Source organism: Xyrauchen texanus, chromosome 32 (assembly GCF_025860055.1).
Source record: "Xyrauchen texanus isolate HMW12.3.18 chromosome 32, RBS_HiC_50CHRs, whole genome shotgun sequence".
Taxonomy (NCBI): Eukaryota; Metazoa; Chordata; class Actinopteri; order Cypriniformes; family Catostomidae; genus Xyrauchen; species Xyrauchen texanus.
The window spans coordinates 16275431-16287321 of record NC_068307.1 but is presented as its reverse complement, the minus strand read 5'-3'; the positions used below and the strand labels follow the sequence as shown (position 1 = coordinate 16287321).

The following is an 11891-nucleotide window of genomic DNA, read 5'->3' as shown; positions in this document are numbered from 1 at the left end:
AAATGTAATAAAAAAACTACAGAAGATCCACTCCAGACTAGACACTGATGATTTTTTATTGGCAACAAAAAGCATTTGGATGGTACAGAACAAAGAAAGGAAGGAAAGCGGTGCCCTTTGTGATTATTCTGACTGGCCGAACAACAATTCTTAATTTCAACTTCATTACATTTTTGCTGAGAATCAACGCATAAACTTCCAATTTTTCTTCTGTTTCTGAGATGAACTGGAACATTGGAGGCAAAGTCTTGAGTCTAAAGCTTAGAGAACTCTTCTCTGAAATACATTATGACAAGTATGTTTAATCTGACAATTGTACAAGTGATACAGATCTATAAACCATTGCAACAAAAAGCAGCAAACTAAAACAGATACAGTATCTTCCTTTGTTGTTGTTTTTTTTTTTAAACACTACATCAACTCTATCAATACCTCACCTATATTTAGGTTCTATAAGCCATAGTTTACTTCTTAGTAGGGGTGGGGGATCTCAAGGATCTTGTTGGGGTGGGAGAGCGCACAGATCTGGGTGGGGTGGGGGATTTAGGAGCTGGAGTAGGAGTGGGAGACTTCACAGAGGGAGGTGGGGTTGGGGACTTAATCGAGGGTGTAGGAGTCTGAGGAGTCTGGCTCTTCGGTGGAGTGGGTGTAGCTGGCTTGGGCGTAGCTGGCTTGGGTGTAGCTGGCTTGGGCGTAGCAGCGGGCTTGGACATTTGTCCCAGTTTAGGCTCCGGGATCTCCTCACCTTGTTTGTAGACACTGACAGTGATCTCCACAAATTCTCCTCCATGCTTGTTCCGTACGTTGATGCTGTATTTCCCTGAATCTTCAACAGTCACAGTGTTGATAGTGAGGCTAGAAAACTTGCCACCTTCGAAGGTGATTTTGTAGCGGTCGGTGGAGAGAACTTCTTGCTCATTTTTAAACCAGGTGACCTCTGGGCTGGGATCACCCCACACTGTACAAGTTAGACTGAGGGTCTGCATAAGAGGTCATAAGGGCTCAATTAATGCTCATAGATCATATTTACTGTAAATCAGTCCACAATGTTGGAACTCAATTAAGGTGGCATAGTGAACCTCTACTGGGCAAAGTAAAGTAAATCTTACCTTCTTCTCCATAATGGTGACAACATCTGGCAGGCCACCTACCACTCTGCCACGGTCTACAGGGGCAAACAGTTTATATGAGACATTTGGGCACAATTTTAAATGTCCTATTATGACTTACTACAAACAATTAACAGCTTTCAGTTACAAACTAATGTCTTTTCAACAATAACTAGGTTATTTACACCAGAGTAAAATTTTTGCTGGCATTTAAACACATCTAAGCTAATTTAAATAAATGTTTTTCATTGTACAACGCTTAATTCTACATTACACTCCGTCAAATAAAGTATGAATGAATACTGGATTAGTCCTTATTAATGTTGCATTTGAGCAATTCTCAGTAATACTCACTCTTCTCGGCAAAGGCAGCAGCCCTGATGAAAGAAAAAGAGAAATTATCAGTGGATTTGGTTTGTTGAGCTGACTCAAGAAAAAATATGCTTTCTTTATAGGAATTTATAAGAATTAATTAAATTAATTGAGATTCTCTTACTTCAGTCTTTGGAATTCTGCATAGGCATCACTGTATGCTGTTAAAATGGCAGAAACAAAATGAGTAACATGTTACAAAAACATTATACAGTAGTGTTCAAAAACATAACCAAAACATGAACATTAGAATAAAAATAAAACTCTCTTAAAATTAGACTATTTGCCTCTGTGTAGATGTCACACAACGCAACAAAATGAAACATGGAATGTAGCCATTTTCTTTATAACATTCCAATAAAAAAAGGATAGTATAGCATTAAGTTGCCTAGTTTCCACTTGCCTTGTCCAGAAAGGTCAAAGGTGCGAGAGTGTGATGTTTTTCCATCATGGATCTCAATGGTGTAATGACCCTTTTCCTTATCTGTGGGCTCACAGATTTGCATCCAGGCCATCTCAGATGTGCCTCCAATTCTCATCCTCTCCGAGGAGGAAATCTTACTCTCCCTATACCGAAGACAACAAAAATCACACACATTGGTCATAAACCGTTTCTTACAAACCAGAAAACACCATCCTGGTAAGTTTATGTCCATCAAACAAATCTGTAAATTCTACATTATCATAAAGGCTACCACGTAAAACAATTTCTACATCTACAAATTTGATTAGCATTTTCAGCGTCTGAATAGATGGATGGTGTATTTTTGTGTGAACTAACATTTGCTTTATGTCTGTATGTCCAGTACCTATGCAACCAGCTGGTTTTCATCTCCTCTGTGTAGTACTTCATGTAGCACTGCAGTCTGATACCTTCAGGTGTACACTGAAGAACCAACTCAGAGGCAGAATTCCCTGCAACAAAACACACACAATACCTTCAGAATAGCTTAACTATTGTACTATAGACTTATGCAAATGTAGAATCCATTAAATATGAATTTTATACTAAAATAGAATTAACTGCATTTGGAATAACTTTCAGCTGAAGTAACTGATATCTGCGACACTAGCACCACTAAACGGAACTGCAAAAATAAACAATGTTTTTAAAAAAACTGATTTTTGAATGTGCCCCTCCTCTACAATTGTTTACACAGTCATATAGTCCCACCCCAAATTCAAGCCATTGGTTGAGTAACGCTGGTACAAACAGGAATTTTTATAGTGCCACATAGACAGTGTTGAATAGCTTATGAATGGCTTACTTATAGTTTCTGCATATTAAGCTGGGATTGAAAAAACACTGAAAATAAATAATATTCAGCTTTAAAAGAGCATGTAGATTTGGTCAGGAGTTCAATGGTCAAATGGTGTTTCCAAGGGACAAACATTTTTTAAATCAGTAACCAATCAACCTACCAGCAATACTTGCAATGGCGTTGATGATATCCTCAAACACTGCCAAAAAAGATACGAAATTATCAATTTAATAATACAACATGACAAATATGCTGCCTTCATGTGCTATCGAATTATTCTACTTCCCACTTCTAAAGTGGTAATTACATGTATGTTGCAAGTGCTTTGTTGTTGGAAAGTAAAGGAAGCATGGTGGACACCAGGTTCATTTATACATATTTCTTGAGGGACTTTTATTTTGACACCATAATAGATATTACTCTCTTAACTTGCTGACAATAATGGAATTATGGTCAAATACAATCTATTTTCACGATGTAAAAATCTGCAACATGCAATGGTTGATATACATAAATTAATATGTCTGAAACGGCAAGTGCTAACAATTAGCTGTATTTAGAAAAATCAATAAAACCTGTGATTCACTACAGAAACGATACTCTCCTCCTTACTCTCCCCTCCCAACTCAGAAACTCGGGTATCAAAATGATCTCAGATTACCAGTTGTAATTACGACTTGAGGGGGTAGTTCATGTGCAACTTCGGAGTGGGAAATTGTATTTAAAATCATTCCTATCGAACGTGAAGGCAGCAACAAATAGTTTTTACAGGAAGTCACTGAAGGAATATACTGAACAGCTCTTAGCACAAGTACCTTTGCCAGAAATGTCATAGACAGAGGTGTCCTTTCCACGATCATCGCCTAGTATAGCTTTGTAAATTCCCTGATCTTTCCTTGAGAACTGTTTAATAAAACAAATATAAAGTAAAATGTTAATATATATATTAAAAATGATTATTAATAATACATTTGATATTTATAATATTTAAAACTAAATATTAGGATTTATGAAGCTTTTAAATGCTATAAAACTTACTTAAATATTTAAATTTGTGCGTTATAATGGTGTTTCCAACTTCTGTTCATGGAGTCCCCAAACAGTCCCCCTTATCTGACACATAATCTATAGGGGAGGCTGTGGCTCAGCTGGTAGAGTGGGTTTGCCACTAATCGCAGGTTTGGAGGTTCGATTCCTGGCCCACATGACTGCACATGCCGATGTGTCCTTGGACAAGACACTGAACCCCAAGTTGCTCCCAATGGCTGGCTAGCGCCTTGCATGGAAGCTCTGCCGTCATTGGTGTGTGAATGTGTGTGAATGGGGGAATGAGTCACTGTGTCAAGTACTTTGAAAACCGCTAAAGTTAAAAAAGCGCTATATAAGTGCAGACCATTTACCATTTACTCTGCTAACAAATTATGTTTTTTATAAGGGCGAACAAAATGTGTACTGTTTTGGGACTCCATGAACAAAGTTGGGAAACACTGCTAAATAAACTTTAGTCACTGGAGAGCTGGTTATCATACCATTGGTATAGGAAGCGCACAAGTTCCAGACATTGGGTTGGGTGGAACGTCAACAGTAATTTCCTCATCATCTTTAAACCAGGTGAACGTTGTCTCTTTCTTCACATTAGCCAGCTTCAACACAAACACATGAACAAGATTATCGAATATGGAAAATGACATGAGCCTTTAACTTCGTCTTTCAAATTTCATGCATCATTGCTATCTCTCTACATACCATCTGGGCCGTATGACACATTAATGCATATGACATATACTGTAAAGTGCAATATATAGAGTCAAATGCATGATATGCTTTGCTAGCAGGATTTTAGGTTTTTATTTACCTTGCAAACAAGTATGACTGTGCAGTCATCTGTCACATGGAAAGACAGGTACTCTGAGAAGTGAGGGCCTGGGAGAAACAGAATAAAGTATCAGCTTATTCAATTTAAAACATTTAAAAAGATTTTTAAAGTCAGCTTCACACAGTACCAACAATACATGTATATTCCTTTATTTTGTATTTATTTGTATTATTTTACCACAGACCTTGTTTTCTGATGTGCTCTTTTCTCTGAAACTCAGCCTCCTTTAGAGCAGTTTTGAACACTACAATTTGAAAAATAGAAAAAAGAACATGCTGTCACAGATGTATTGTAGCTTTGTCCAGAAACTCAATAGCACTGAACAATTACTGTAAGGCCCTTACCATCTCCAACCAGAACCAGTGAGCTCTGGCTCTTGGCCTTGCCATCATGGATCTGAAGGGTGTAAGTGCCTTCATTGGCTTTGGTGAAGAGCTCAATAGTCATCTGGATGATTCCAGTGTTAACATCATGGCTGATTTTGTAACCCTAAACACACAGTAAACACATGTTAACTAAACATATATGTGACGTGTTTAATTCTCGATTTAGGGGATTTGGAATGTATGAGCCCTGTTGTTTCCAAAAACGAATGTACATTACACTACAATATTTACCAATGTGTTGTATTTTCCTATAAAAGCATATGGCTAGAAACATTTTAGGGAAACATTCAACTTTTTCTTATGAGTGATATTAGAGAAGTGAAGCATTGGGCTGTACCTCAGCACTTGAGATGGCTTTATCATTGACGATGAACCTGTAGTTCACAGAGGAGGACAACTTCAGAGCCTGTAACCAGAAACGCACATGACCCTTCTCCAGAATCTCATAGTTCAGCTCCGTCTTCAGTGGAACAACTGATGAGAGCAAAAATAGAAAAGGCATACATTTCAAGACCAAGTAATTCAGAGAATATAATTAAGATTCTGCAGCTGAAAACATGCAAATAAACAATCAAGAGGCAACTCACTAGGATGTCTGATGTTGTAGCTCTGCTCAAGCATTTTCTTGTGTTCTGTAAACAGAGATTATGTTCGTTTTTGCTAATTATTTATTAAGCAGATGCTTTCATCCAAAGCGATTTACAAAAGCACAAGGAATGTATTAAATAGGCACCAACAACATTATCCCATTATGAAGAAATGTAAACCCTAATCACTGACCTTCCTCATTGAGAGTGTAGCTGGCTGAAACTCCATCTGTATCAGTCACTGACACAGAGTAGGTGCCCAGATCTTCTTTCTCAGGGTTTATAAATGTCAGTTTTGAGCTGAAGAGAACATACGGTATTGCATCTTTTTAGTTCACACCACTTTGTTAAAGAATGCAGTGGTAGTAAAGGACAAAATGCACAGATATTAAATTATAAATATGCAAATAAATATATAAATTCTCTCATAATTTACTCACCTACATGCCATTCAAGATGTGATTGACTTTCTATCTTCTACAGAACACAAAGAAAGATCTTTATAAGGATATCTTATAAAGAAAAAATTGAAACGCACATAAAGGTAATCCAGAAAAATCAGCGGTTTAGTCAGAGGCTTAATCCATGTCTTCTGAAGCCCTCCCATCAGTTTTGGGTGAGAACTGACCAAAATCTAACTTTTTCCCAATATAAATCTTGATATCTCCTTGCAGATCATTATTTAAAGCTTGATTATACTTCCAATCACCATCTAGTGCTCTGCGTATGTGTCAAGCACTATGAAGTGTAATCAAGCTTGAAATCATGATCATGTCCAGAGACTGCAATGGCATGATGTACAGTGAAAAGGAGTTACGTTTTGGTCTGTTCATCCAAAACTGATTAGATTGCTTAAAAAGACATGGATTAAACCACTGGAGTCATATGGATTATTTTTATACTGCCTTTTTGTGTTTTTGGAGCTCGAAAGTTTTGGTCACCATTCACTTGCATTGTATGGACCTACAGAGCAGCGATTTTCTTCTAAAAATCTTCATTTGTGTCATTAAAAATAAAGAAAATCATACACATCTGGAATGGGATGAGGGTGAGCAAACGATGAGAGAATTAAACATTTTTGGGTGAACTATTCCTTTAAGTTAACATACTGTCTTCCAGAGGATGTGATGAAGACTCTATTTGATTCAGTGATTTCTTTGTAGGACTTTGACCAAATGAACTTGGAGGTCTCAGAAGTCTCACAAGCTTCAAAATTCAGGAAAATGTCTCCGGTCTCTTCATCCACACCGCACACAATTTCCTTCATACCTTAAGAAACAAAATTAGACAAAATAATGCATAATCAAAAATAACACCTCACATTTTATATACTAATTAAGTAGTAGTGTATTAAACTTAAATTAGACAATTTGTTTTATTTGAGTGGTGCTTGCCCATGCAAAACTCAAAGTTGATGTGGGTGGTTGCCAGAGCATTGCTATGCAGTTGCTAAGGTGTTCTGACTCATTATAAGCATGTTGCTAAGTGGTTGCTAGGGAGTTCTGGGTGGTTGCAAGGTGGTTGCTCACTGAGGTATCATTCATGTCCATAGCAGAAATAATGCAGGATGTGTTATGTTCAAAACAGTTTAAAACTTAGAGTAAGGGTTTGTTCAAAGGATGAGCAACAGTAAAATGTGTTGCATGTTAAAGAATGTAAATGAATGCTTATGGAAGGCAATAATTCACAAATACTGTATGCAATGCAGTTACCTGGCAGTGCCTTTGCACACACAGGATCTGACACATCTGAGGCTCTTCCAACACCATTAGCATTAACAGCCCGCACTTTAAACACATATGATGCTCCAGCTTCTAGTCCAGTCACCTACAAGCAATGTATAAACATTTATTTCTATACTTATCTTGTGCCACTTTTTCAGGTGTGGTTGCAGGGTTCTGAATTGCATAGCTTTAAATTATGGGAGTATTGCTTCACACCTTCAGGTAACACTGCCCAACTGATTCAGCATTCACAGTGGCAAAATTGGATGAACCCTTCTTAGCCATGTCCACAAAGTAACCAGTGACGGGGCTCCCTCCAGTGTACACAGGGGCCCTCCACTGCAGCATGAGGGAGTTATCACGCACCTCCCAGAAACTGAGGTCATACGCAGGGCCTGGCGAGACAGAAAGGATGTATGAAGTCACATACTGTAAGAGGTTTTTTGCTGCTTTAGGGTAAAAAGTACCATAATGGTATATGGAGAAAAATAACAGTGTCTCATTTGGGTTATGTACTTCACTTGAACACAGTACGATTTATTTAAAGAAGATTCATTTTTACTTAATGAATCTTCTTTAAATAAAACGTACTGTGTTCAAGTGTGTACAAAACCCAAATGAGACACTGTTATCTGGGAACTGAAAATCAGATACATATCTGTTCTAGATTGATAGAATTGTAGATTTAAGTGATATACTGACCAGGCTCTGGCATAGTCCAGGCCTCGCAGGCAAAAGCTTTGCTTGGCTCAGATGGCATGCCAACACCAGCCAAGTTTGCAGCCTGAATCTTGAACTCATAGAAAACTCCACCAGTCAAATTCTCCACCTGGATCCAGATGTGAATTACAGAACAGTTTGGGGAACAGACACAAAAGGCATCATTTTCGGACACATTATACAGTGCACATTTTACATTGTATCAGTAAATCCTAAAGGTTCATAACTTAAATGGCACTTTTTGGCACCAGACTATTTAAGAGCTCATCTCTGTATTAAGTATATGAAATATTTACAATACCATATGCTTTTTAATAGAGGTAGAACTTACCGTAAAGATCCTGTGGATGGCTGGGCTGGGGCTGACCTCCTTCCAGTTGAGTGATCCTGCCTCACGCTTGTCCAGGTAGTAAGATGTGATCTTTGTGCCGCCTGTGTGTTTGGGGCGTTTCCAAGCCAGGGTCATGGACGAGCCATTACAGTTCAGTAGAGTGATGCCGTATGGGGCAGAGGGAGCAGCTAATTGTGTGTGGAAGAGGTATAAATGTTTTAGTGAGGTAGACAAAGTTACTGAGGTACTTAAATGAGACCTGTGCTATCAGACAGTGACTGGAGCCAGGGATCAGGTGCATGATTAAATTATTAATTATGGTAGCCGATTCCCTTACTGATTAGATACTGATATTTAGAGTAATTAGTATTATTAAATTCAAAAGGCTTGTGCCTACAACATGTCTTAGATGTAAATCACATTGCAGTGACTTCTGTGGATTAAAAGAAGTGCTGGTTTTATTGGGCTGGTGTGTAGACATCAGCAGTGGATGTGTTAAGTCACTTTATATATGGAAATACATCACATACATACCGTACTCCACTGCCCCCTCTGTATAAGATAAAACAAGTGTTTACATGGCTACAACTTCAAAACACAGGGTTTTATTTCAATGTAAATCCTTGAGCAATTTTACTTGCTGAACATGTACATTTTTCTTGTTATTAAAATGAAGCAACTGTGTACTACTAAAGTTTTAAACCAAAAAAAATAGCACTTTAAACAAATATGTATGTTCGAAATGATGTACTCTCACATATGATACCAGTGGCCAAAAAAAGCCATTTTATTTTACATAAGGGTGATTCCCCTCATGGTGGCCAACACCATGTTAAAATCACATGACCAGCCAAATGCTACTCTCTTTTTCTTGGTAACCCCATCATATCGGACAAGTTCAAGCAGCAGAATAAATTAACTGTTTTAAAGGGATAGTTTACCCAAAAATGAAATTTCTCTCATCATTTACTCACCCTCATGTCTGCCCAGATGTGTATAACTTTCTTTCTTCTGCAGAACACAAACAAAGATTTCTAGAAGAATATCTCATCTTTTTAGTTCCATACAATGTAAGTAAATGGTTCCAAGAATTTTGAAGGTCCAAAAAGCAAATATAGGCAGCATAAAAGTAATACATTCGACTCCAGTGGTTAAATCCATGTCTTCAGAAGTGATATGATATGTGTGGGTGAGAAACAGATAAATATTTAAGTCCTTTTTTACTGCTGTATAAATTAGTGCTGCACGATAAATCATATCGTAATCGTGATGTCAGCCTGTGCGATTATATGACGGCAAACTGCTGCGATTATATTAAATAAATATGTGCACGTGTGGAGGTGACAGCCCATTCTCTCTGAGAGCTGTTTGCCCATTTTCTACACCGCTAATAAAAAGATGACCAGTCAGTCTCAGTTTAGGGAGTGGCACGTGTGGTCATGTCAGTTTCCTGTGTTCAGCGTGGACATAGATGCCAAGCAGACCGGCACTGAACTGGTGGCCAGAAAAAATTACAGATAATAGATATATATTTATACCGTATTATCTATAATACGGGAGCGTGCCATGTAAATAAACACAAACTCCAAAACTGTCATTCTCGGTGCGATCAGAGCCGCTTCAACCAATCTGAGCAGGAGTCGAGACCGGGTGTTTGACTCTGCCGGGTGATGCGCACTCTAACACGGAGACACTCGTCTCTCACCCCTGCTGTCTGCAGCGCAATGTGTAGCATCATTGATGAGATCATCAAGATAAGATCAATCTTATGTGAAAAATAACAATAAAATGACAACAACAATAAAATGTGTGTGTGTGTGTGTGTATATATATATATATATATATATATATATATATATATATATATATATATATATATATATATATTTGTTTTGGATAGACAAGATTGACAAATGCTTATCAATAATGCTCTTATGGCTAAAATGTTTACAGTGTTCAGTGGCTAAAATGTCAATATGACTAAATGTTACTAAAATATGACTGAAATGACAACAGTTTTCATTGACTAAAACTACTTTAAAAAGCCCAGTAAGCCAAACAAAAAAAAGCGCAATTACAGATGTGTTTGCGAGTGTCACGCCATATGACAAGTCTTCACAGAGATATAAAGAGACATGATGCACCGTTAGCAAAGTGGAATTTCAGACAATGATCCACACACTGGACAAGAGGTACCAGCGATAAGTAGAACTTTTTAGAAAGAGGATTTGGAAATACCAGTTGGTCATTTAAAAAAAAAAAAGAAAAAAAAGAAAAACACAACAGCAACAACAACAACAGTTTTAGTGGTTTGATTGCGTGAACCACACTTTTATATTCAGTTTGCTTTTCAAAAGAGTTTATAGAAAGTGTTATGTCCTGATAAAATGTCCCTGTTTGTTTGGACAATCTTATTTTCATGAAAATTTGTATGTTCTTATTTATTGTTCAATTTTAATTAGGTGTACTATTGAGAAAATAACAAGTTTGCAGTAATGCAAAGATATTATTTAATTTTGTAAAAATATATTAATTTGCATGTATAGTTGTTGTTGTTGCTAGTTTGTATGTTTGAGTTGAGAAATACACATTTCAGCATTATCAGTAATTTATTTGTGCATTTTCCTTGATAACCAAGCAAGTTGGCTCATGTTACCATTTGTTTATTATATCACAATCGCAAATCGCAATATTAGCCTCAATACGATATGGACGAAAAATACAAATTGGCAAAAACAAAAGAAGTCTATATAAGTCCACTTACACATTCTTCTTATGTATTATCTGTTTCTCACCCACAGCAATGATATCACTTCTGAAGATATGTATTTAACTAATGGAATCGTACAGATTACTTTCATGCTGCTTTTATCTGCATTTTGTAATTTCAAAGTTCTGGCCACCATTCGCTTGCCTACAGAGGACCTACAGAGCTGAGATATTTTTCAAAAAATCTTTGTTTGTGTTCAGCAGAAGAAAGAAACTTGTACACATCTGGGATTGCATGAGTGTGAGTGAATGATTAAAGAATTTTCATTTTTGGGTGAACCTTTACTGTATTAAAATTGTATTAATAATTTCCTAAGCCTGTTGAAACAGTTTACAAGCAAGCTCTTCATAATTGTGGTATTTTAGCTAAGTATTCTTTTTTGAGTTGGGAACATCTGATTAAATTTGCAGATGCATTGTTAGTTTTTAAATTTCTAAATGGTCTTGCTGTGCCCATATTCAATAAGTACATTCATAAAATAACAGGAAGGTTCACAAGGGCTAGTACAAGTGGTGATTGTAACTTAACATTAAGAAAAAGTACTTTTAGTCAATTATCCAATCCGGTTTTTGTCAAATCATAATTTGATATTTATTCTTATGTACTGTATATTTGATTGATATGCATTTGGATTTGCTTTGTGTGATTTTATTCTTAGGTTGTTTATTTTTCTTCTTTTTATTCTTTTATTTTAAGATTTTTTATAATTTATATTATTATATTGTTTAATGTATGGTTTTTCTCCTTTAATATC

General features: G+C 36.7%; 1 protein-coding gene across 3 annotated transcripts in view; it reads right to left on the bottom strand.

The window, feature by feature from the left end:
* Positions 1-32: 32 nt before the first annotated feature.
* Positions 33-11891, bottom strand: part of myom2a (myomesin 2a) — a 30447-nt gene continuing 18588 nt past the window's right edge. For 2 of the 3 annotated variants that reach the window (XM_052101502.1, XM_052101504.1), the window contains 21 exons: positions 8902-8919; positions 8368-8555; positions 8019-8145; positions 7533-7711; positions 7305-7419; positions 6702-6861; positions 5786-5892; positions 5593-5637; positions 5343-5479; positions 4964-5108; positions 4804-4863; positions 4599-4666; positions 4273-4386; positions 3559-3646; positions 2904-2942; positions 2291-2396; positions 1885-2048; positions 1606-1642; positions 1464-1486; positions 1110-1165; positions 33-980 (listed from right to left, as the gene is read on the bottom strand). In XM_052101502.1, coding sequence (XP_051957462.1) covers positions 465-980; positions 1110-1165; positions 1464-1486; positions 1606-1642; positions 1885-2048; positions 2291-2396; positions 2904-2942; positions 3559-3646; positions 4273-4386; positions 4599-4666; positions 4804-4863; positions 4964-5108; positions 5343-5479; positions 5593-5637; positions 5786-5892; positions 6702-6861; positions 7305-7419; positions 7533-7711; positions 8019-8145; positions 8368-8555; positions 8902-8919 — 2492 coding nt within the window. In that variant the 3' untranslated portion in view covers positions 33-464. The remainder of the gene's footprint in view (positions 981-1109; positions 1166-1463; positions 1487-1605; positions 1643-1884; positions 2049-2290; positions 2397-2903; positions 2943-3558; positions 3647-4272; positions 4387-4598; positions 4667-4803; positions 4864-4963; positions 5109-5342; positions 5480-5592; positions 5638-5785; positions 5893-6701; positions 6862-7304; positions 7420-7532; positions 7712-8018; positions 8146-8367; positions 8556-8901; positions 8920-11891) is intronic. The other variant, XM_052101503.1, reaches the window with a different exon arrangement.